General features: G+C 36.8%; 1 protein-coding gene across 6 annotated transcripts; it reads left to right on the top strand.

Annotated features, from left to right (window-relative positions):
- Nucleotides 1-1,015: 1,015 nt before the first annotated feature.
- LOC572555 (uncharacterized) lies at nt 1,016-25,179 on the top strand. 6 transcript variants are annotated; one of them, XM_073945139.1, is made up of 13 exons: nt 1,016-1,127; nt 5,619-5,793; nt 6,820-6,957; nt 7,632-7,781; nt 8,179-8,316; nt 13,289-13,360; nt 14,703-16,496; nt 18,454-18,627; nt 20,253-20,426; nt 20,592-20,765; nt 21,063-21,224; nt 23,664-23,710; nt 24,451-25,179. In XM_073945139.1, the coding sequence occupies exons 2-13, from the start codon at nt 5,630-5,632 to the stop codon at nt 24,990-24,992; spliced, it is 3,729 nt and encodes a 1,242-aa protein (XP_073801240.1). In that variant the 5' UTR covers nt 1,016-1,127; nt 5,619-5,629; the 3' UTR covers nt 24,993-25,179. The 6 variants fall into 6 exon arrangements, with proteins under 6 accessions (XP_073801240.1, XP_073801239.1, XP_073801238.1 ...); XM_073945138.1 differs by having other exon boundaries at nt 5,577-5,793; nt 13,292-13,360; XM_073945137.1 differs by having other exon boundaries at nt 5,577-5,793.
- The last annotated feature ends 615 nt before the right edge of the window (nt 25,180-25,794 follow it).

The following is a 25,794-nucleotide window of genomic DNA, read 5'->3' as shown; positions in this document are numbered from 1 at the left end:
ATAAATCCAAAATATCTCCAATAAATCTAAAGTGCTCAATAAATTTTAGTTTTTTAAAATAGCACAATTGATTTAAATGTGAAAAAATACATACAATATATATATATATATATATATATATATATATATATATATATATATATATATATATATATATATATATATATATATATATATATATAAACATAATAAACCATGGTTATTAGTTGCTGGAAAAGCATCCAAATGTACCTTGAAAGTGCTTGAAAAGTGCTGGAATTTGTAGTTGGAAAATGTGTAAGAACCCTGAAGCTAATTAAATTATTATTTACTCACATGTCATATCATCTGATTGAGGAAAAGTAGATTTTATATTCACACATTCGGATGTTCTCCTAAACATTATATTTTCAGAAAAGTTTTGTGAATTATGATTAGTAAAATCATATTAGAAGCCGACGACTGTCAAGAGTACAACAATGTTCACAGTCAAACAACTAGTGCTGATGTTGTTTTGAAGTCACACTTGCATGCTATTTAAAACCAAATATTTAAAGTACCATGGTAAACAATATAGGGAGTGTGTCACAGGTGGTCACTTAATAAATGTGTGAATATAAAACCAACTTTACCTCAATATTCATCTGGCTGTTAGGGGCAGTTTACTTAATTTAATTTTCACTACATTGCACTTTATTTTATTTTTGTAGACATCATTGCATTCAATTCCTTTTGGGACTGGGAGCACTGATGTGTATACAGTCTTTTTATACAGTCTATGTAATTTTATCATTGGAATTACAAAGGTTTTACTGTGCATTAGATACATGTATTTGTTAGTATGTGATTGCCAGAATAGTAACAAATGAGTGAACAAATTCCTCTACAAACCAGGGTGTTTATGACAGTACATTTAATAAAAAACTATTTAATATAATACAAGGTACTGTTTGCATCAGGCAACATAACAGCTGTTTTGTACACAACGTCATTCTTCAACATTCCAGCCGCGTCCACTTTCCCCACTCCTCCGCTCAGCCTGAGCTCAGCTGCCTGAGAGTGAGTGTTTGGTCGATATTGAAACCGAAAGCAGTACAGTCGACACTACAAATGATTCGAAATAGGTCTTCAAATCCTCGCTTGTTGTGGTAAGTATGTTGAAACACTTTCACATGAATATATGGGATTGAGTTAAGCGTGTAAACAAACACTTGACGGTTCGCAAATGAAGTTTTAGGGGCACACACACAAACAGGACCAAAAAAAACATGGGCGAGTCGGGACACCGCAACTTTAAATTAGCCTACATTGCTTTTCATTTCATACAAGGACGTATTTAACAGCTAGGCCTGTATTTAATCATGTTTGATGTGATTCATAGTTGTCATTTCGTATAATGAGAACATAACTTACTTTTAAAAATATTCCAGCCGCCGCCATGTTGTTCCCGAAGTTTCAGCGCTTTAAGTGTTTAAAACTGCGTTATTAACGTGAGCCAAGAAGATTATCACTATCAAACTAAACCCGACACAATGAAGAGGTATGTTAAATACTTTTTACAGATATTAGCCTGACCCTACGCAACATTTTTAGTCCATAAACAATTACCGTTAGCTTAAGGTCGATATGCGTATAGGCCGAAGTCTTAGAGCTAACTTAAAGTTGGTTTTATATTCGGATATTCAGACATTCTCCTTAATAATATTATGTCAGATAAATATTCTTTGCAAATTCTAACTAGGGAAATCATACTGGCAGCAAATGACTATCAAAGTACAGTGTTAATGTTGTTTAGAAATCATACTTGCATGCTAATTTCTATCGAATAATCATAACATGGTAGAGACTGCTAAATGAACGACTGTGCGAATATAAAACCAACTTTAACTCCATAAAAACGTCAACCGTATACCTTGACTTGAGTTTTATAGTTTAAGTCAGAATTTTTAGCCCCTCTGTTTATGTTTTCCCTAATTTTTGTTTAACGGAGAGAATATTTTTTCCAACACATAATCATAATAGTTTTAATAACTCATTTCTAATAACTGATTTATCTTATCTTTGCCATGATGACAGTAAATAATATTTTATTAGATATTTTTCAAGACACTTCTATACAGCTTAAAGTGACATTTAAAGGCTTAACTAGGTTATTTAGGTCTACTAGGCAGGCAGAAGAAAATATATTATCAGACATACTGTAAAAATTTCTTTGCTATGTTACCCATAATTTGGGAAATATTTAAAAAGGAAAACAAATTTCAACAAATTTCAAATTGGCGAATAATTCTGACTTCAATTATTTTATTGTTACAAATGTTTTATGTTTATTTAATAGTAATCAATTTACACCAAATAGGAAGTAACAATTTAAATCCCCAAAGAAAAAAATAACTAGGGGTTAATATGTATGTATGTATTTCAATTTATGTATTTAAATATATAAAAGATAGTATTCATATTCATTTATATAGTACAGTAAATAAATAGATCATAAATAGTTAGAGTTAGAAAAATAACTACAAAATGTTTTATTCTTAAAGGGAAAGAACAAGAAAAGGTATTTCTTATTTTTAGTTTTTTTTTCTGACATTTTATTTCATGATTTTAATACATGATCATGTTCTGCCTCATTTTGCTTCATTTTTAATGAACCTGGTGATCTCGCTTGTTATTGTTTATTCTATTATTTATATTGATACACAGAGTAACTAAAGTATCAATTGCACACGAAGCGCTACTGGTCATATTGTTGTCAGTAAATAAATCTTAATTTAAAAAAAAATATGTTTTTTGTTTATTTATTTTTTTATTTGTCAGCTAGGTAAATGATCCATATAACCTTAGAAATGAGTGAATAGTGTTTGTCTTAAAGTTCTACAGTTATCTGATAGTCAACACTACTGTTATATCATTAATCCACATCATTACTGTATTGTTCGCTATAATTAGTTTTTTTCTCTTAATACAACTTAATACATTTACAACGACATACAGGGGATGGACAATAAAACTGAAACTGACTCCTAGAGGCAATTATGTTAAATTGCCCACTACACAGTACACAGTAAAATGGGTTAATTGACACAATATGCAAATGTACACAACCCTTAGTCTATGGCAATGGCGGTGTTTGCCTTATTAAAGGACATTGTCAATGGTCGAATCTCAAGGGAACTCATTTTTTAGGGATCACAGTGATTTTCTGGCCCATGGTAATGACTGGCTTATTAGCCATTTCAGATTTCCAAGAGCTGTCCTCTTAGAGCTCTGAGCTGAGTTGTGTCTAAATTTAGAAAGAGAGACAGCAAGGAGGAGGCTTCAAGGTGGCAGGGTGCACTATGGGTGGCTTCTTAGTGAGTGATGTATTTAAAGATATTAATCCAGCTAAGTTTTATTTTATTTTATTTCATTTTATTGAGCGTAATTATTTAACTGCATATCAGGAGGCCGTGGTTATCCATTAAAGACTTGGCTGTTAACACTCCTCAACAACCCACAAACTGACCCCCTTTCAGACAGCTTCCTCTTGCATGCACAGTTACTCATGTTGGATGTGGTGGTACAGTATGCTGACATTAGGGTGGATATCTTGGCTCTTGATACAATACAAAGCCTTGTTGTTTTGGTCACATATGAGCCAGCGGGACACGCAACAACAACTTGTCCTCTTTTAAACTCTGATTTGTCACCCATAATGTTGTGTGCATTGCAATATTTTCAGCAAAACTGCTATTACTCTGCTACTTAAACCTTCACACTCAGCTTTTACTGGTGAAATGAGCAATCAATGAAGACAGGCCACCAGGTTGCTCAAATTAGCCATCAAACGTCCAACACTAAATAGGCCAGTGTTTCAGTTTCATTGTCCACCCCTGAATCTCTCCTAAATGTTGTAAAACTCAATTGTGAAATACAAAAAGATTATTGTGCTACTTCAAATACACCATTGATCGTACAAAAGATCTTCCCTATACACAAGAAACTACATATTAAATATAAAAATAAATAAGTGTACACTGATGAAACTAAGGAATTTTCAGAAATAATATGAATTCCCTTTTCTGCATTAAAGTTGTTGAAAAGAATTAGAGTTCAAGTTCAGCAGTTGTGCTTTTATGATAAAAGTTTTTGAATACCTGAAACGATTGTTTGTAAAATTCACCATTCAGTTGCATAAATAATATGAGGTATTTTGAGGAACGTTTCATTTAACTTTTATACATGGAGAAATCAAGATGAAATGACTTGAAATGATCAAACTACTGCAAGACAAACCAAGTGGCTTATATTCTGTTGTGTTTCTTGAATCTCGATCTCGAGTAGAATTGGATGCAATGCTTTTCAGGGGTCCATTCTTCGTACCTCGCTTAAATGATCTAAGATGATTTGGCAGATCCTAGATCTTTTAATCTTGATAACTGATCTCTCGCTAATTTGGTTCTTCAAACAAGTTCGCAAATCAGATTAAAATGTCTGGATGAACTGATCTGAGATCGCTGCGTGTGTTGTGAAGGACAGATCTATCGATCCTCAAAATCATGATCAGCAATGCAACGATTGGCTGACGGCACAGCAGCCTAATGACATCATCTGATTAATATTCAATTATCCATGTGAGCAAAATTACATCAAATTAGCAGCAAACGGTTTGTTAAATATGACACAATAACTTTACACCTTGTTGTGGGCTGCATGCTTGGTTCATGTGTCAAGAAGAGCAGTTTATTTAGTTTTACAGTTTTACAGATTTTCCTTATTATAGGAAATGTATTATATTATATAGGAACTGTCAAGTATTTCCTATTATTTCCTGATGAATCTCCTTATGTATTGTTCTTCTCATGAGTATTATTGTAGCCGGTTTTTTATTTGGTGTAAAGAATAACTGGATGTTCACAAAAGCATTTTGATATTGGTAAAGGCGTCTACAGCTTTTGTGAAGCATCAAATCAGCGTCATATTAACTGTCAAAACATGTTTACGACTGCATATGTATTATTGCTTTTAAAAAGACACATATTGTGCATCATGTCTATTATCATACACAAATTGGACTAAAGCTATCTTAAAAGTTCATATCAATAAGTTTTTTCTTTGCACCATCAGGTGGCAGTCTTTGTACTATTTTCTCAAGTGTAACTACTACTGTAAGAAAAATATCAGAATTCGGTACTTACTTTCAGTATTTTCTTTGCTTGAACTGACCTGATATAATCCTGTTAATATGAATTGAACCTGCTCCCGACATGGTTTGAGCTACCAGAACTGTTGCTATGACAACAACTCTCGGATCAGTTTTAAGGAACGAAACGATCCTGGATCATGTCAAATAACCAAATCCAGCTGACTGAGTAATCCACGTACGAAGAACGAACCCATGAACCTCAGTGCAGGACAGAGAGCTGTTTCTTTTGATAACATACGATTTGAGAACAACTGGCTAGTGAACAGGAACGCCATCTTTTCTAAAATCTCTTGTATAAAGAAAACAGACTAAAATTTTATCTTGTTTCATTTTCATATAGTATGTCTTCAGGGTTTTTATGTAGAGCTGTAGGTACCAAGTTTAATGCATGATTTCTGTTTCCTTGTAGAGACCTAAAAAATCAAATTACACATCCAGGAAATGTTTGCAGAAAAAGAGAAGATGAAAACTGACAGTGAAATGAGTGTGATTGAGGAGAGCGAGGCTCCAGTTGACCACCAGAGAGCAGCATCCCCAGAGTTCAGCTGTTTGTCTATGAAGAGCAACAACTCAATGCATCTGCCTCCTTTTATGAGTGATGGATCTGCTGTGAACTCTGAGTCTGGGTGAGTATCTTGAGCTTGACTTTAGCTGATTTTTCACTGTGTGGCTTGGCTGGTTTAGTTTTGCTTGGTTTGGTTTGGATGCAGTTTACTGCAGATTAACGTACACATGAAATCCAAACTAACCATATTGTTTTTGTGAGCTCACATTGCTTTTATGGTGAACAATTCATCTGTGCATTTCAGTAAGAAAATTTTAAAATTAAAATCTGAAAATGCACTTCCTCATATTATGTCTGTCTGAGGTAATGGGTGGAGCTAACAGACTTAACCACGCCCCTCTAACTGACATTTCAAAACAAACAGAAATGGAGTGCAGTATGAGTCTGTTAGGTTGTAATAACTCTCCATAAACCCTTTTCCCCATCTTTCTGAATGAAATGTCTACTACATCCAATCAGCTCGCAGTGGAAAAAACAAGCCACGGCCACTGTTTTCTCATTTAATATTTCGTTTCTCTTGGAACTGCATCACAATGCAAAAAAACAAATGGCCGTAGCTTCCAGTTCATGCTAACTTTAAAGTGAGAGAGCAGCATCTCCAGAGTTCAGCTGTGTGTCTATGAAGAGCAACAACTCAATGTATCAGCCTCCTTATATGAGTGATGGATCTGCTGTGAGCTCTGAGTCTGGGTGAGTATCATGAGGAATGATTTTAGGTGTCTTTTTGTTGTGGCGGCATAAAAATAGTTTAGTCATCTGAAGCCAACAATACAGCAGTACAGATCACTATTTTAATATATCAATATATTCCCACGTCACAGTTCCAGTGATGCTGGTAAAGTTGATTCTCTTAGACCAGTTGGTGATCTGCAGTGAGTAAACGTCATGTTTTAATAATGGTATGAAACCTCACCTGAGGTGGTACTAAAAAAGTATCAGCTACAAGGTAAGAAATGCAGAGGAAAAGCTGCAGTAACCCGAACCACACTGTACCATGCAGTTTTACTTTTAGTTCAGCACTCGGCTCTTGACTGTTCTCAAACTTCAGCTGCAGTAGTGTTTTACCATGAGCACTTGTGTGTTACAGAAAGACACTGAATCTGGCTGCTGTTGACCATCATAGAGCAGCATCTCCAGAGTTCAGCTGTGTGTCTATGAAGAGCAACAACTCAATACATCTGCCTCCTTATATGAGTGATGGAGCTGCTGTGAACTCTGAGTCTGGGTGAGTATCATAAACCTGGAAACTGTTTTTATTCATTTGACTTCATCATTATGATGATGTTTAGTTTAGCTGGTTTTCCACTGGACGACTTAACTTGGCTCTCTTTGGTTCAGTTTTGCTTTGCTCCGTCTACTGCAGTTTGGTACGGCTTAAAGTACACATAAAATCCAAACTAACCATAGTGATTTTGTGAGCTCACATTGCTTTTATGGTAAACACGTCATCTGCGCATTTCAGTAAGAAAGAATTTTGCTTTTGTAATTTAAAATTAAAATCTGAAAATGCACGTCCTGTTTGTTTTCAGTTAAATTCTCAGATTATGTCTGTCTGAGGAAATGGGCGGGGCTAACACACGTAACCACGCCCCTCTAAATGACATTTCACAACAAACAGAAACGGTGAGCAGCAGGAGTCTGTTTGGTTGTAATAACTCTCCACAAACCCTTTTCCCCGTCTTTCTGAATGAAATGCCTACTTCGCTACATCCAATCAGCTTGCAGTAGAAAAAACAAGCCACGCCCACCGTTATCTCATTTAATATCTCGTTTCTCTAGGAACTGCATCACAATACAAAAAAAAATGGCCGCAGTTTCCAGTTCATACAAACTTTAAAGTGTTTGGCATTATTGCCTTACTTCCTCTTCTGTGACTTCCTGAAAAACTTTTCATTCCAGGTCATCCTATCCAGCTTTATGGTTACCAACAAGAGGAATGACTCAGAGAGCAGCATCTCCAGAGTTTAGCTGTGTGTCTATGAAGAGCAACAACTCAATGCAACAGCCTCCTTTTATGAGTGATGGATCTGCTGTGAGCTCTGAGTCTGGGTGAGTATCATGAGGAATGATTTTAGGTGTCTTTTTGTTGTGGCGGCATAAAAATAGTTTAGTCATCTCAAGCCAACAATACAGCAGTACAGATCACTATTTTAATATATCAATATATTCCCACGTCACAGTTCCAGTGATGCTGGTAAAGTTGATTCTATTAGACCATTTGGTGATCTGCAGTGAGTAAATGTCATGTTTTGATAATGCCATGGAACCTCACCTAAGGTGGTACTAAAAAAGTATCAGGTACAAGGTAAGAAATGCAGAGGAAAAGCTGCAGTAACCCGAACCACACTGTACCATGCAGTTTTACTTTTAGTTCAGCACTCGGCTCTTGACTGTTCTCAAACTTCAGCTGCAGTAGTGTTTTACCATGAGCACTTGTGTGTTACAGAAAGACCCTGAATCTGGCTGCTGTTGACCATCATAGAGCAGCATCTCCAGAGTTCAGCTGTGTGTCTATGAAGAGCAACAACTCAATACATCTGCCTCCTTATATGAGTGATGGATCTGCTGTAAATTCTGAGTCTTTGTGAGTATCATGAACCTGGAAAATGTTTTTATTCAGTTGACCTCATCATTATAATGAGGATGTTTACTTTAATTGGTTTTCCACTGCATGACTCGACTTGGCTCTCTTTTGGTTCGGTTCGGTTTATCTTAGCTTGGTTTGCATGCCGTCTACTGCAGTTTATTACCGCTTAAAATACACATAAAATCAAAGCTAACCATATTGATTTTGTGAGCTCACATAGTTTTTATGGTAAATAGTTCATCTGTGCGTTTCATCAGGGGAAAAAATTATTAGCCCTTGTAATCTACAATATCAAATCAGAAAAGGTTGGGACAGAACGGAAAACGCAAATAAAAAAGAAAGTAGTGATTTCCCAAATTACTTTGACTTGTATTTCATTGCAGACAATACAACAAACATTATTTAATGTGTTCCTCATGATTTTTTTTTCTTTTTTTTTCAAAATGACGATGTGTGTTCCAACTTTGGTTCTTGCACACATTTCAAAGTTGGGACAGGAGCAGTTTAGGCCTAATAATCAGGTTAATTGGTTAAATAATGATGTGATTTGAAACATGTGATGTCCACAGGGGATTGTGATTATGATTTGATCCAAAAGCAGCATCCAAGAAAGGTCTAGTCCTTTAGAGCAAAGATGGGCCAAGGATAGCCAGTTTGCCAACAAATATGTGAGAAAATGATTGAAATGTTTAAAAACAATGTTCCTCTAAGAAAGAGAGGAAGACATTTGGATATTTCACCTTCAACAGTGCATGTTATAATTAAAAGATTCAAGGAATCTGGAGGAATGTCAGTAAAGAACAAGGGCGTAAGCCTAAGCTGAACAACCAGCATCTCTGATATCTCAGATGAAAATACATTAAGAATCCTCATTAATCTATAAGTAATCACCACATGGGCTCAATACTTTTTTAGCAAACCTTTATCAGGTACCACAATAAGTAGTTACAGTACATCCACAATTGCCAGTTAAAATTGTGCTGTGTCATCAGGAAACCCTATGTTAACAGTGTCCAGAAGCATCATTACCTCCTCTGGGCCCAGAGGCATGGTCCATTACACAGTGGAAATGTGTACTGTGATTAGATGAATCAGTATTGTAGGTATTTTTTTGGAATAATAGGCATCGTGTGCTCTGGTATGGGGTTGAATCAATGCCCTTGGCAAAGGTGACTTGGGCTTCTGTGATGGTTGAAGATTCTGTGAAGATTGAAGTTTAAGACATTAGATTCATAAATATGCACAGGCACCTTTTTTATACAAAATGACACTTTATTGACTAATCTAACAGAAACTATCACAAACACACATTCATACAAGTGTAGAGAAGAGTACAGAAAGTAAAATAAGAGTCTGAGTGAATGTAATGATGGAAAACCTCGCATTTTGTAAGACCAAACCAAGCCAACCACAAATAATCAATTTAAACCCTTCTATGGTCTTTTTGCCCTGGGTAATATCACAAACACTCTTGCTTCACACAAGATAATGATCTTACAGAACAGAGTGGCGTTGGATTACATTCTAGCAAAGCAAGGGGGAGCTTGCACCATCATAGGCCCAGAGTGTTGCACCGGATTAATGGATCCAACCAAGAACTTGAACAAAATTCAACAAGACATACTTGATCTTTCAGTAAAATTGCACCGGATGACTGAAGACAATTCTTCATGGTTTGGAAACCTGTTAGGAAAACCCTGGCTGTGGATCAAGGAAATAGCTATTCTTCTATTGCTTTTCCTACTGTTGTACTATCTATGCATCCACAGTATCAAATGTTTTACTCAACATTTGACCCACGCCCATGACGAAGAAATGACAGTTCCAACCAGAACAGAATATTATCTATAAGAAATCCATGGATTTTAGCGGCATGTTTGTTCCTGTGTCAACATGTCATTTGTAAATATAGACAGTAAAAACTGACCAAGTAGTATGCGCCTGTAACCATAATACGTTACAAGAATGAACTTTTTTTTAGTGTATAAATTTATTTATTGTGAGAGTTTTTTTTTTATAACTCTCAAAGGGGGAACTGTGGAAATATAAATTTCTAGCATCTAATTCCAAATGAACAATACTCTACGTATAACTGAAAAGTTTTCTTTGGTTTTTTTTAATTAAATCATTGCATTGACGTGCCATATAGGAGGGACATTTAACCTTGCCTTGCTGACTACAGACTTCATTTGTATGCTAAAGTGATGTAATTAATGGTTTCACAGCATGGCTGTATCTATTGTATTCCCTGTCTCCAGAACATCATTTGCAAATTGTTGTAATGATGTACTTATCTATTGATGAGATCAGCATGGCACCCAGACTTCATTTGCAATCATGGCACCCAGACTTCATTTGCATGCTTTGTTTTACTGTCCCCCATGACTGACCCCACCTACATGCTGTAAGATGTATAAAATGTATTATGTTTTGCTGTGGAGTTGAGAGTTTGCTTTCGATGACGCCACAGCCACGCTGAGTTTCCTCTTATTAAAAAGGATTCTGCTTTGAAGACAACCGAAAGATTCTCCCTGGTTTTTTGTGGGCTCTTAGAAGTTTACAACAGTTGCATTTAGTTCACACCAGTTCAGATGGAAGTGTTACTTGCGTTCTTTTTGTGATGTGAAAAACTTCCACTGTTGAGCACGTGGTTGGCTGGTGTTCATTTCTTTTGTCCTCTCGAGGCTTGGAGTGGGGTGGAGTCGGTTGTTTCAAGTTTTGAAAGCAGCAAAAAGGCTAGCCGTGGTTGACTACTGGTTTTGCGGCCCACTAAACTTAACTAGACTCTCTGCGGAAAAGAAAGAAAGAAAGAAAGAAAGAAAGAAAGAAAGAAAGGTATCGAGATGGGAACGTTTGAGCTGTGTGATTAACCCATTTTGTCTAGGTCCTGCCTGTTCTGCTCTGTAGTCTTATAGAGTCTCTCTGGGGTCCTGGGGTCTCTGGCCTGAGGTTTCTCTGTTTCTGGGGTTTCTGCTTTCCTGTGGGGTTTTGTGTTTTTTGAGGTTTCAGTTGTTTCGGTTCTCAGGATGGTGGCCTTAGGCACAAGCTTTTATCAGGATGGTTTGTACCCACCCTCTAGGGCCAAGTTGACCAATCTGAAGTTAAACTTTCCTTAGGCATGTTTTATAGTCCTTTGTTCAGAAGTGTAGTGATTTGCATAGGTATTTTGATGTAAACTGAGGCAGAAATGGTCAAGTTTCTTAAAATGTTGAAATGTATACAATCGTTCAGTTTATCAAATTAGCTGTGCGTGGACAATAAACATGAACTATTCATGAGCTTGTTTAGCTGCGGTAGAGTTAAACATCGATTGCAGAAGTATTAAAACCATAATATTAATACAGGAGCAAGGGAAACATTGCAACACACCTGATTATACTTAAAGAAAGAATAAAAGTTTACATTAAAACATCAGTCTTAAGCAAGGAGCTTATAGAAGTTTTCTCTGTGTCCAGTTCTGACCATATTCCTTAGTGTCGTAAATACCTTGAGATTGGGTTGCAACTGACCATCCAGACTTTTCCTGGTCAGTCGTTGGTACTGTGTTGGCTGATACTTTTGTTATCTAAAAGCAAAATAATTATGTGTCTGATCGGCCATATTTGTTACACTACTATGCCCTATTCCAGAGTTCCTGGAGGGCCGCAGCCCTGCATAGTTTAGTTCCAATCCTGCTTCAACACATTTACCTGTAGTTTTCAAACAATCCAGAAGGATTCAATTAGTTTGCTCAGGTGTGTTTAATTAGGGTTGGAATTAAACTAAGGAGCTGTGGTACTCCAGAATCTGAGTTTGGCACCCCTTCCCTATACCTTTTAATTGTTCCAGCAGCCACTTTGAATGTTAAAAAAAAGCTTATAGTTATGCCTCACGTGTAATTTGCTTTCAACTTATTTTTTTGACAGTTCAGTGTTAGTGATCTTCAGATTGACAATAGTGTACTTCAAAATCTTTTATGCCATTTTGAATGCAGCCATGGCTCATGACGAAAGCTAGAGGTGACCTATGATTTACAAGCGGAAATCTCAGTTAGATCTCCAAAGCTTGTGAAAACAAACAATATAGGACACACTATTAGTTTGAATTTACTGTACTTGAGACTTAAAAAAACAATAGCCTACCCAGCTAGCAAAATTCATGCGGCTCAAATCCGGCCCACACCAGACCCTTACATCGGGCCCACATACTGCATGAAATGATGGCACTTGATTCGCTCCTGTTTTCCAGATCTGGGCCACAATTAAGCCATAGCAATATCATATATCAGCCAGAATTCAAAGAAATGAACCAGAGCTGACCCTATTCTAGGCCACAATTTGCTTTTATTCTGGCCCAGATCTGGCCTACACCCTACATTTTGCTGGGTGTGGCAAAGTACAAAAATCCCAGCATGCATTGCAGTATGACTAAATTATATAGCTTATTGATGCTCCAGTTTTCATTATTTGAGTTCGATTCTGATGTTTATGTTGACAGTGTTGATTTTGTCACTTTAAGTCTCCTGTTTGTGATGTTTGGGAGTTTTGTTCATTTTGTTAATTGTCACGGTTGTCAAGGTTTATACGCTGATATTGATGTCTCCGTGAGCAGATATTTTTAGCTTATAAACCTTCATAATTCTGTGGCATGTGTGAGCATGTTATTACGTTACTTCTAATAATAAATTAAACATTGGTTTACATGAGTGAATTATATTATTTCATCACAGATTGTGCCTCACCTAATGAGAGTTTTTAATACAATTTTTTACTTGGCTTGTTTGCTGTAATGAATAAACTTTTCGAAAATACTTTAGTTAGAAATCACCATTGTGGTGAACAGTGTTTACTTTAGAGCACTTTGACTCTTTGTTTCTTATGAATCTGCTGTTATTTCCTTACTTAAATTGTGCAATGTATATCTGAAAATACAGATAATGTGCAATTGTGCATGAAATAATGTGAAAAATATATTTTTGTGTCCTCATCAGCAGAAAGAGGAAAAGAGCAGCATCTCCATCAATCAGTTGTGTGTCCATGAAAAGATGGATGTCATACTCTGGGTGAGTAGATCTGTGTAAAGTGAGACATTTAACACTGAATGCACATAGAAATAATAATAGCTAAGAAATTTTTGGAATTTTATTCATCTTTGAAATGTTGTATAATAGTAAACACAGCTTTAGAGTATGGCTTTTCAGCTCTGTTCCTAAACACAGATTATATCGATCTGATGTACTCAATTATGGCTATGAGAGCTGTTGAGACTACAAAACCTTCAGGTTAATCAAAGTCTAAACTCAACTGGACAAGCTGAGATTAATCACTCCAATGTTATTATAGTTTTACATTTTAAAATTTTAAAACTTTTCTGATCATTTCAGTTTAGTTTTATTTTGTGTCAATAATGAATTTGTTACTTTTAGTTAACTTTGTAAATACATTTCTGTTTAGTTTTTTTAGTTGCATTTTTAGTTTGAGTAATTTTAGTTTTTACATTTAAAAGAATATGTCCAGTGTCGACCAGAGCAGATTTAATTGTTTACAAAGTAAAGCTATGGAACTTACTTTAATCCATGTTTAAATAACATTATGATTAAGCATATGTGGTCAAAGTCAATCACAGTCATTTGCAACTGGACTGGGCTGGACTGTCTCTCATCCTGGGAGCTCTTTGGATGGTGACACTTTCCCTTCTTACTCCGATATGTAATTGATCTTTTAGTTTGACTGCATATTCAGTCATAACATGGGATAGAATACTCATTGTTATCTTGGCCATACAAGTCAGCGTGAGAATATAGTGCTGGGTCACTCAGATCCTCCCCAATGGCATTTTTGGTGGGATGTTTAGCAGAGCCCAACATGGAACACATGATTATATTATATTATATTATATTATATTATATTATATTATATTATATTATATTATATTATATTATATTATATTATATTATTTTATATTATATTATATTATATTATATTATATTATATTATATTATTTTATATTATATTATATTATGTTACATTATATTATATTATATTATTTTATATTATATTATCTTATATTATTTTATATTATATTATATTATAATATATTATATTATATTATATTATTTTATATTATATTATGTTATATTATATTATATTATTTTGTCATATTATATTATATTATATTACATTATTTTATGTTATATCATTTTATATTATATTATATTATATTATATTATATTATTTTATATTATATTATTTTATATTATATTATATTATATTATATTATATTATATTGTTTTATATTATATTATTTTATATTATATTATATTATATTATATTATATTATATTATATTATATTATGATACATTTCTTTAATAGTTTGTGTTTCTCTTCTTTTATTTTCTGTTCAGAGTCAAAGAGCAGCACAAAACCATCATGAAGATCAAGTACGAGAGCTTATTTGAGGGAGTGAAACTCCAGCAGAATCAAACCCTCCTGAACAGCATTTACACACAGCTGTACATCATAGAGGGAGAGAGTGAAGGAGTGAATGAAGAACATGAGGTGCTGCAGATGGAGAAGAGATACAAGACTCTCCAAGACACTCCAATCAACTGCAATGACATCTTTAACCCTTCAGCTGAAGCAGGAGATGAGGAGAAGATCAGAGAGGAGAAAGAGCAGATCAAGACTGTTCTCACTAAAGGCATCGCTGGAATTGGAAAAACCGTCTCTGTGCAGAAGTTCATTCTGGACTGGGCCGAGGGAAAAGCCAATCAGGATGTAGATTTCATCTTTGTGCTTCCATTTCGAGAGCTGAACTTGATTAAAGATCATCAGTACAGTCTTCACACACTTCTGCTGGACTTTCATCCTGAACTTCAGCATCTGGACTCACAGATTTATGAGGAGTGTAAAGTCGTGTTCATCTTTGATGGTCTGGATGAAAGCAGAATCACACTGATGTTTTCAGACTGTCAGAAAGTTTCTGATGTGACTGAAGCTTCATCAGTGAGTGTGTTGATGTCAAACCTCATGAAAGGAGATCTGCTTCCCTCCGCTCTCATCTGGATCACCAGCAGACCAGCAGCAGCCAATCAGATCCCCTCAAAACACATCAGCCTCGTGACGGAGATTCAGGGCTTCAATGACCCTCAGAAGGAGGAATATTTCAGGAAGAGAATCAGAGATGAAGATCAAGCCAGCAGAATCATCTCCCACATCAGAAGAGCAAGAAGCCTCCACATCATGTGCCACATACCCGTCTTCTGCTGGATCTCAGCCACTGTGCTTCAAACCATCCTGAGACAAGATCTGAGTGCAGAAATCCCTCAAACTCTGACTGAGATGTACATCCACTTCCTCCTCATTCAGACACACATGAGGAAGCAGAAGTATGAAGAGAGACATCCAGAGAAACTCCTGCAGTCCAACAGAGACGTGATTGTGAAACTTGCTGAACTGGCTTTCAATCAGCTGATGAAGGGCAATGTGATGTTCTACGAGGAGGACCTGATTGAGAGCGGGATAGACGTCGCTGACGCCTCAGTGTATTCTGGGATCTGCACTGAGATCTTCAGAGAGGAATCTGTGATTTATCAGAGGAAGGTTTACAGCTTTGTTCATCTGAGCTTTCAGGAGTGTTTTGCAGCACTGTATGTGTTTTACTGCTATTTACACAAGAACACTGAGGTGATAATGTCCTTTACAGGAATGTCTAGATATAAATGTGAGAAAGTTTCTCTGGATGTGTTTCTGAAAGGAGCAATAAATAAAGCCTTGAGCAGTAAAACTGGACACCTGGATCTGTTCCTGCGATTTCTTCATGGCGTCTCACTGGAGTCCAATCAGAGACTCTTACAGGATCTGCTGAAACACACAGAGAACGACCCAGAGATCATCAAGAAAATAATCCAAAATCTCAGACGAGGACAAAAAAACAACATCAGTCCTGAAAGATGGATGAATCTCTCACACTGCTTGATTGAGATGAAGGATAATTCTCTTGTTGAAGAAATGAAGAGATTTTTAAACTCTAAAACAAAAAGAAAAAATCTGACTCTTGCTCAGTGCTCAACTCTGTCCAACATGATCCTGATGTCAGAGGAGGTGATGGATGAGCTTGACTCTAGTAAGTACAACATCAAATCAAAAGAGGGCAGATGGAGACTGGTGCCCGCTGTGAGGAACTGCAGAAAAGCTGTGTAAGTTAAAACATAGTTTTAGTGTTTTGATGGAGAAGTGATGGAGAATGAATTAGATCATGTAGGTTTGAGGAGCTTCAATGGGCTTGTGTCGACAAACTTAAAACCTTTGATTGAAACCTTTGAGGCTGTGGCCATCATTGTGACGACAACAACAACAAAATGTATTGTTTTTTGCTGTGGATTTAGGACACAATTTAAAATGTTGACAGAAAAGAGAACTGATTAGCTGGTAAAAATGACGTTTGGACCATGAATTAAGTACAAGTGTGTGAAATCTGTGACATCGTTATGTTCAATTTAGCCTTTTGTTTCTTTCCTGTTACATTTGACTTGATCATAATGAGTAATGTCACAGTCCATCAATTTAATCTTTAATCACACAAGTGAAATGCGGCAATATGCTGCTGCTACATCTAAAAGCATATGAAAACACTTAGGGTGCTTTCACACCTACACTTTTATTTCGGAACATATCTCGATTGCCTAGTTAGCGCCGTTCGATTGGCATATGTGAACAGGGCAACCGCGCTCTGTTCCGCGCCAAAGTAATCGCTCCGAGATCGCTTGAATGAGGTGGTCTCGGCTCGATTGAAACGAACCCTGGAGCGGTTCGATTGCAGTGAGAAAGCGATCCGATCCGAGCGCGGTTATATCACAGTGTTTTATGGATATGTAATAGGCTTACGGCTATATGAAGAGAGAATTATGAGTAGGGCGGGAAGTTTCGCGAGTCTCCGGATGCCCGCAAACGAGGGATGATCTCCCGGTAATCTCGCGTCTCTCTCCCAGTCCTCAAATAGGCATCGTCACGCACCCTTCTCACCCCTCCCCACCGTGTCTCTCCTCAGACACGTCACGCGCGCGCACCCTGTCAATCACCACCAAACCACCACCTCTCCTGACAGCTGAGCGGGACGCTGCAAAATAAACCCTGACACTCTGACCAATGTAAGGAGAGTTTACTCGCACGTGACTTGTTTTAGCTCTTTTGGTCCGATTAGAAACTTTGCAGTGTGAAAGCAAACCGCTCCAAGAGCAAAGAGCAACAATGTAACAATTTTAATCTCTGTTTCGGAACAACTGAATCGATTAACAGGTGTGAAAGCACCCTTACATTAATTAATACATAAACTTTTCTCAAATCACCTTTTATCAGTCTGGTGTTTAAATAAGTTCTACTGTGAGATCATTCTTCAGTGTTTATTAGTCACAAATTCAGCTTTTGGTCAGTCTGGATTGCGATATTATTTCGGTTTGTCATGATGCCCTATTTAGCATCCAGGTGTATGGAAACTCTTGGACAGGACAAGCATGACTTGTGTGGCCTTCCACTCAGACTAGAGCTCCTTCTAAAAAAGGTTTAGACACTCTGAAGTGCAGGGTGTCAACCTGAGGATTTGTCAACTGCCATTGTTTCTCACACACAGTTGATGGCTCGACACTCAGAGTGTTCACCCCAAACTGAAAATTCTCACATTATTTACTCGCCTTTCACTGGTCACAAAACTAAGTTTCTTTTTAGTTGAATGCAAAAGGTGTTTTTGAAAAATATTGGAAACCTGTAACCATTGTGCTCTGTATCAACGCAATAACCACAATGATTTTGGTGTGGACCAAATATAATTTGAAAAACTCACACAGTAGAAGTAGGTTATGGGAAGGGAACTGTACAAAACTGTGTAGAAGAGCTTAATGACAGGAAAACTGTACAGATAGCTCTGCACACTGTTGTCCTGCCCACATGTTCTGCCCACATTGTACAGAAAATGCCCTGACGCTGCATTATGCAGTTCCATTTTACTTAAATAGCAAGATAGGAGAAACAAAAGGGCCATTTTTTCCTTTTTTATACAAAAAATATGGCTCGCTTAAATTTAGCAAGTAAAATAATTTGATGTCTCCAAGACACCAGCACATAGACATGTCTTTAAATCTGTGTTCTCCCATGTTTCAGATTGACAGCCTGTAAACTCACTCATGATCACTGTGAAATCATGGCTTCAGCTCTACAATCACCAAACTCCCCGCTGAGAGAGCTGGACCTGAGTCACAATGACCTGCAGGATTCAGGAGTGAAGCTGATCTGTGCTGGACTGAAGAGCCCAAACTGTCAACTCAACACACTGAGGTTTGGCTTTTTACATTGATTGCTTTTTACTTTTTACATTGATTTTTACATTTACATTTTTACATTGAGTTCTCACACTCTGTACTATGCATATTTTGAAGTCAGGTATGCATCTGTTGATCTTAGATCTATCTTTGATAATTTGATGTCTTGTATTGATCGTTTATGAATTTACTGAATAATTGGCATGAAACACATTGACCTATTAAAATATGTTTAAAGGCAGTCTGTTTACCCTGTAATTATTCATTTAAGTAGATTACGCTGTATCTTTGTTTCAGCAACTTAAGCATCAGGTTAGTAACAGAGTAAAGTCCAGTTGAGATGCACTAACTATCTTTAGAGATCTGGCTAACTCTTGATATTAATTCAAGTGTACTTACATGGAAAATGAGTTATTTCCATCTAGAACAATAAGATGTTGTTTGACTAACCCAGGTAGTAATGTTGTTCTCATCAAGTGTACATGGGAATCCATGAGCTTGGCTAAACCAAAATTATTATAGAGAAACAGTAGTTGGTTATATCTATAGTAATGGCCATCACCTCTGATTAGAAATAGCATTAACTTTAATTCAAGAGTGTACATCTAAGGAGACTAATCAAAAATACTTTAGTATGAGCGGCTATCCAAAAGTATCAGTCAATTGCCTCTGTTTAATAATCAAGACTGACAAGAGTGTGACCGAGGCGATTCCTCTGAGCGTCATGAGCATCCAAATGAATGAATGTTATAATTAAGAATAAAGACAAATATTCAAACATTCATCTGAACTATATATGGAAATAATCTTCTTAATGTTGTATGATTGCAGTCAAATCAAACAAAAGATCAATATATAAATATTCTAAACCATCTCATATTCAAATTTGAGTCAGATTCATTTAAACTATAGCAACATTGCACACTAGAAAAATCAAACACGCAGTGAACCTTCATCCACCAGTAGACACTGTTATTGGACTAACTGGGTGATCTTACACTGATTATAACATCTTAAATTCATGGGACCTTTAATGATCCTCTGCTGAGATTTTGAGATATTAGGAGAACATTCTCTTTCATCTAGGACTGTGCTACATTTGACATCTTGTTATTACTTGAACACTTGTAGATGATCTTACTTTTGGAGACAGAAGAAGGTTGTGGGGTTTTGACTTCAGATCTGAGCTGAAACCTGAGAGTCAAATTTTCTAATAATTAGAAGAACTTTGATTAGAGACATTTCAGGAACTTAAAAAAAAATATCCTCTTAATGTCAACACAAAATAATTTTAAAAGATTTTCCTGAATCATTCCTTCAAAAATTCAAACATCTTTTGTGAACAAGCAGAATCAATGAAGGAGAGAGACACAAGAAGAAAAGAACCTAAATCTGATTTCCAGACACTTTAGATAAAGTCAGCTTGAGCTAACTGAAAACATTAAATCTATTAATCTCAGGAGAGGATCCTTGAAAAGCTCCACAAACAGTCACTGGCTTCACATTTTACTAACCAGACAGACTTGACTTGTTATTGAGAAGGAACAGTTGTCCTGCTGTGATGAGTTACAGTTTAACTAAAACTCAAAATTGTCATCTCAAAGGTCAATATAATGATTTGTTTCTTATTATTCTGTTTAGATTGCCCTTCTGTAATCTCACTGATCAGTGCTGTGAAGCTGTGTCTTCTGCTCTACAATCATCAAACTCCCCCCTGAGAGAGCTGGACCTGAGTCACAATGACCTGCAGGATTCAGGAGTGAAGCTGATCTGTGCTGGACTGAAGAGCCCAAACTGTCAACTCAACACACTGAGGTTTGTTTGCTTTTATTGATTTTTATTTATAAAATACTTCATTTACCATGAAACATTATAACTAGAATGATCTGCTGTGAAAAAAAATCAGTAAATTTGTGTTTTAGTCTGATAAGGACATCAGCACCCCAGAGTGTCTGTTAACCAGAGTCCTTGTGTTTTCAGATTGTTAGTCTGTGATCTCAGTGATCAGTGCTGTGAAGCTGTGTCTTCAGCTCTACAATCATCAAACTCCCCCCTGAGAGAGCTGGACCTGAGTAACAATGACCTGCAGGATTCAGGAGTGAAGCTGATCTGTGCTGGACTGAAGAGTCTAAACTGTCAACTCAACACACTGAGGTACTTTTATAAGTTCATGACCAGTGACCTGTCGTTCCAATGCCTTAAGACCTTCATTCATCTTCAGAACACAAATTAGGATATTTAGATAAAATCCAGAAGCTCCTTCATCCTCCATAGACAGCAACAGTCCCAAGACATTTAAAGTCCAGAAAAGAAACCCAAAACATTGTCAAAACAGCTCCAAGAAAACTTTAGTGTGGCAGAAAACTGTAGAAAAGGCAGTCAGCTGTTGTTGATTATTATACTGTATATCTCTGAAAAGCACACTAACATGAGCTCTTGCTGTTGTTGTAGATTATCCGGCTGTATGGTGACAGAGGAAGGTTGTGCGGCTCTGGCTTCAGCTCTGAGCTCAAACCCGTCACACCTGAGAGAGCTGGATCTGAGCTACAATCACCCAGGAGAAGCAGGACTCAAACTGCTCTCTGACAAACTCCAACACCTCCACAAACTCAGGTAAGTGCTTTAATTCAGGAAAAGTAGATAAACAGCCCACAGGATGGCATTTGCAGTGATAAAAATATAAAAGCTTCAGTGTAAACAGTGAATTTAGAGTATCAGCATGACAGACTGCTGTAGCCACAATCATCAGCTCAGAACATGATCATGAACACCAGAAGAAAACATATAATAAACACTACAACTTACAGACACAATCATTATCTTGCATAATCTCCTAATCATTGTTTAATCCACTGAAACAGCTTGTTAACAGTTCAACATGATCTTCACCTCAGAAACATTCAATAATCATGAACACAGTTGTTGTCTTGAACAATGAACTCTAGAAAGGAGCCATTTTATTTTATTTTTATTCAATATGCATTATATTTTTATATGATATACAGTGTTGGCCACAATTACGCTTAACATGTTTAAGAGATTTCAATTGTTTGTTAATATGATCATTACAATAACCATAAACCAAAATAAACATCTACAAAGTCGTCATTATACTCTATCATCTATAAACTCTATAAACAATAGAAAAGACACATCAGGAGATTTAAAGGTTCAAGAAACCCTCGAGTACATGTTTTGAGATTTTAACAGGTTTGTGTGTGTTGATCATCAGTTAAGGCAGCATTAGCACCTGTCAGCTGTAATTATGGGATAAACTGGATCATTTGGAGCTTTTGTCCGCTAATTTCAGCTTCCGGGTGTAAAATGATTCTAGCGGCGGATCAAAATCAGCGACGTATCGCAAAACTGCAAGTGCAAAGATGACGTGTCGGTTTCTCATTATTATTCATGGAGGAGTTTTCTTATTCTATGAGAAGAGCCGGCTGCTTAATTATTCATGACTGCACGTGCTTTCCATGGACCCACGACACACAGTATTTAGCTGTTCATGAAGAGTCGTATGTTTTTGTTTCCATGATCCACGGGGTTTGTTGCATGTTTTTCCCCGCGATGCTGTCAGGGCCGATACAGCAAAGCTGTTTGTGTGCAGCAAGCATTTTTGTCAGGAGAGCAGTATGAGAATTGGAGAATGGCGGACATTGTCCTTTATCAGTGGAGTTTGTTCACATTTAGACACATCGCTGTGCTGCTGTGTTCGCCTAAATCCTCCAGATTACCAGCGGGGCTAATGTTTAGAATAGGCAGGGCAAGAGACCTGCTGCACTGAGTCTGCATTCAGACCCGGAGATTGAGGGAGAAGTCCTCATTTATAGTGTTTATATGAACACCATTATCTTGATAATGATATAAATTGTGTTTATCTGTATATGAAATTATGAGTGACAAATGTAGCAGAGCATTAAATTACTGTTTATTTCTTTGCATTTTAACTTTGTAAGCTATAAAATCTTGCGTCTCATTTTGTGAGTCGACTAACAACAGTTGTTCACTCGCCTCCTTCTCCCCTGCTCTGCTGGACACGCCCACTCCTCCCTCTGCTCACAGAGCTCCACCCCCATTATGATGCATCGTTTGAAAATATTCTGAGGTAGACTTGAACTGAAAGTGGGGGTGTCATGACCCTTTAAGGAACATTTTCTTTAAATAAAATTCACACAGAAACTGTTATTTATGCAGGAGATTGAATGTTGAAAGATTTTGACTTGCACTAATGTTACACATTTATTTATTTGGTTGTTTATTTATTCATTTTTAATTATAATTGTAATCTTTTAAGAACAGCAGTGAATAATGTTGTGTGACTGTGGCAGTGTTTGTCCAATACAACAAGAAAAATCAAACAACAAAGAATAAATAATGAATAAAAGAGACTTTTCAAATCTCATTACAATAAACACATCAGTAGAAGAACCAATTCAGAAATGATTAAAATAATAACAAATACAAAAGATAAAATAAATTAAACAAAATTGATGAATCTGTAATTATTAAACAATATTAAAATATATTAAGATAAAAACTACAAACAGTAAAACATAATGAATGTCTCAGTTAATAATAAGATGGTGATCGATTATTCTATAATTAATAACAAAGAAACTTAAAACCAAAATAATTAAATATAAGAAACTGCTGAAAATGATTAAAATAATTACAGAAATATTTATAACAGTGTCAGAAACAAATGAAAAGATTAAAAGAAGAAAAAACTTCAGTAAAATAATCAATAAATCAATAATGGATCATAAAAATATAAGACTTTTATTTTAATACATTTAAATGAGTTTTTATAATAATCAATACAAACATCAACAACATTTAAATGATCCAAAAATAAAATCAACAAATAAAAAAACACAAACTAGATTAAAATGAAAAAATAATCCAGTGAAGAAGTGAAGTCAATAAATAATTATCTGTGTGTGTGTGTGTGTGTGTGTGTGTGTGTGTGTGTGTGTGTGTGTGTGTGTGTGTGTGTGTGTGTGTGTGTGTGTGTGCGTGTGTGTGTGTGTGTGTGTGTGTGTTTTCTAGTGTGGATCATGGAGGAGAACTCCGGATTAAATCAGGACCACAGAAATGTAAGACACACACACACACACACAAACACATGCATCCTCTCTCTTTCTCACTTACATACACACTTCATCTCTCTGTCTCTCTCACACACACACACACACACGTTACTCTCTATCTCTCACTCTCTCACACACACACACACACACACACACACACACACACACACACACACACACACACACACACACACACACGACAATCTCTCTCACACCCACAACACTTTCTCTTTCTCTCTCACACACACAACACACTGTCTTTCAAAAACACACACACGACACTTTCTCTCTCACACAAACACGTTACTCTCTATCTCTCACACGCACGCACGAACAAACACACACACAAGGACAATCTCTCTCTCTCACACACACACAACACTCTTTCTCTCTCTTACACACACACAAAACACTCTCTCTTTAAAACACACACACACAAACACACACACACGACTCTCTCGCACATGCACGCACACACACACACACACACACACACACACACACACACACACACACATGCATCCTCTCTCTCTCTCTCGCACGCACACACACACACATAACACTCTTTCTCTATCACACGCACGCACGCACGCATGCACACACACACACTCTTTTTCTCTGTCACACACACACACACACACGACACTCTCTCTCTCTCGCATACACGCACGCACACACACTCACACAGTGTGGTAGAGTGTGTAGTTGAGTTGTGAATGTTGTAATGTGTGTGTTTTTGTGTTCAGACGTCTGTGAACTCACACTGGATCCAAACACAGCAGACACACACCTCGCTCTGTCTGAGGAGAACAGAAAGGCGACGTGGGTGGAGGAGAGTCAGTCTTATCCTGATCATCCAGACAGATTTGATGATGTTCGTCCTCAGGTTGTGAGTAAAGAGAGTCTGACTGGACGCTGTTACTGGGAGACTCAATGGAGCGGATGTGCTGGAATATCAGTGTGTTATAAAGGAATCAAGAGGAAAGGAGGTCATGACTGTGGGTTTGGATATAATGATCAGTCCTGGAGTCTTCAGTGCTCTGATCACTCATTCTCTGTCTGGCACAATAATAAACGCACACGCATCTCGGCTCGTCCAGACTCCAGCAGGACAGTAGGAGTGTTTGTGGACGAGTCGAGCGGCTCTCTGTCCTTCTACAGCGTCTCTGACACACACAAACTCACACACTTACACACATTCAACACCACATTCACCGACACACTCCACGCTGGATTTAGAGTTAATTATTATTCAGGCTCTTCAGTGTCTCTGTGTCACACAGCATGAAGATGTTTTCTCCAGTTTCTGCTTTTCATCTGCTGAGCTTCACTCTTCTTCTTTCTTTAATTCTGTCTTATACTCTTCAGACTGTATTTTCAGCAGATTAAGACCTTTTAGTGATTTAAAAAACGGTCTCGAATAATGTGTTTGATTATTGTTGTTTGATATTAATGAATGCAGAGTGTTTTCAGTGCTTCATTTTTACTCTTGTTTAAAGCACATCAGTTTATTGTTTGTTCAACCGTTTTTTCAAAATACATGACATTAATATTAAGAATAAATTAATACATTATAAATTATAATTATATATTTTTTATTTAATAATAAATTGCTTTATTAAAAAAGTGTCGTTTCCTCTCAAAGAAGCAACGTTTATTTCTTATAAAAAAGTGAAACAAATAATTATTCCATCATTCTTTCATTTCCTTCAGCTTAGTCCCTTTATTAATCAGGGGTCGTCACAGCAGAATGAACCGCCAACTTATCCAGCATATGTTGTATAAAGCGGATGCCCTTCCAGCAGCAACCCAGTACAGGGAAACATCCACACACTCTTGCATTCACACTCATACACTACTGACAAATTACTTCATCCAATCCACCTGTATCACATGTCTTTTACTGTGGGGGAAACCGGAGCACCCGGAGGAAACCCACACCAACACGGAGAGAAGAAACTCCAAAAATGCCAACTGACCCAGCTGAGACTCGAACCAGGAACCTTCTTGCTGTGAGGTGACGGTGCTAACCACTGAGCCACTATTATTTCAACATTTCTAATAATAAACATCATTTATGATTGATCAGC

This window comes from Danio rerio, chromosome 3 (assembly GCF_049306965.1).
Source record: "Danio rerio strain Tuebingen ecotype United States chromosome 3, GRCz12tu, whole genome shotgun sequence".
In the NCBI taxonomy this organism is placed as follows: Eukaryota; Metazoa; Chordata; class Actinopteri; order Cypriniformes; family Danionidae; genus Danio; species Danio rerio.
This window is presented reverse-complemented; position numbering and strand designations above follow the sequence as displayed.

Coding starts and splice junctions, on each gene's coding strand:
- LOC572555 (XM_073945137.1), top strand. CDS start 5,609: ATGTTTGCAGAAAAAGAGAAGATGAAAACTGACAGTGAAATGAGTGTG. Junction 13,361..14,702: donor AGATGGATGTCATACTCTGG/GTGAGTAGATCT, acceptor TTTTCTGTTCAG/AGTCAAAGAGCAGCACAAAA. Junction 20,427..20,591: donor TGTCAACTCAACACACTGAG/GTTTGTTTGCTT, acceptor TTGTGTTTTCAG/ATTGTTAGTCTGTGATCTCA.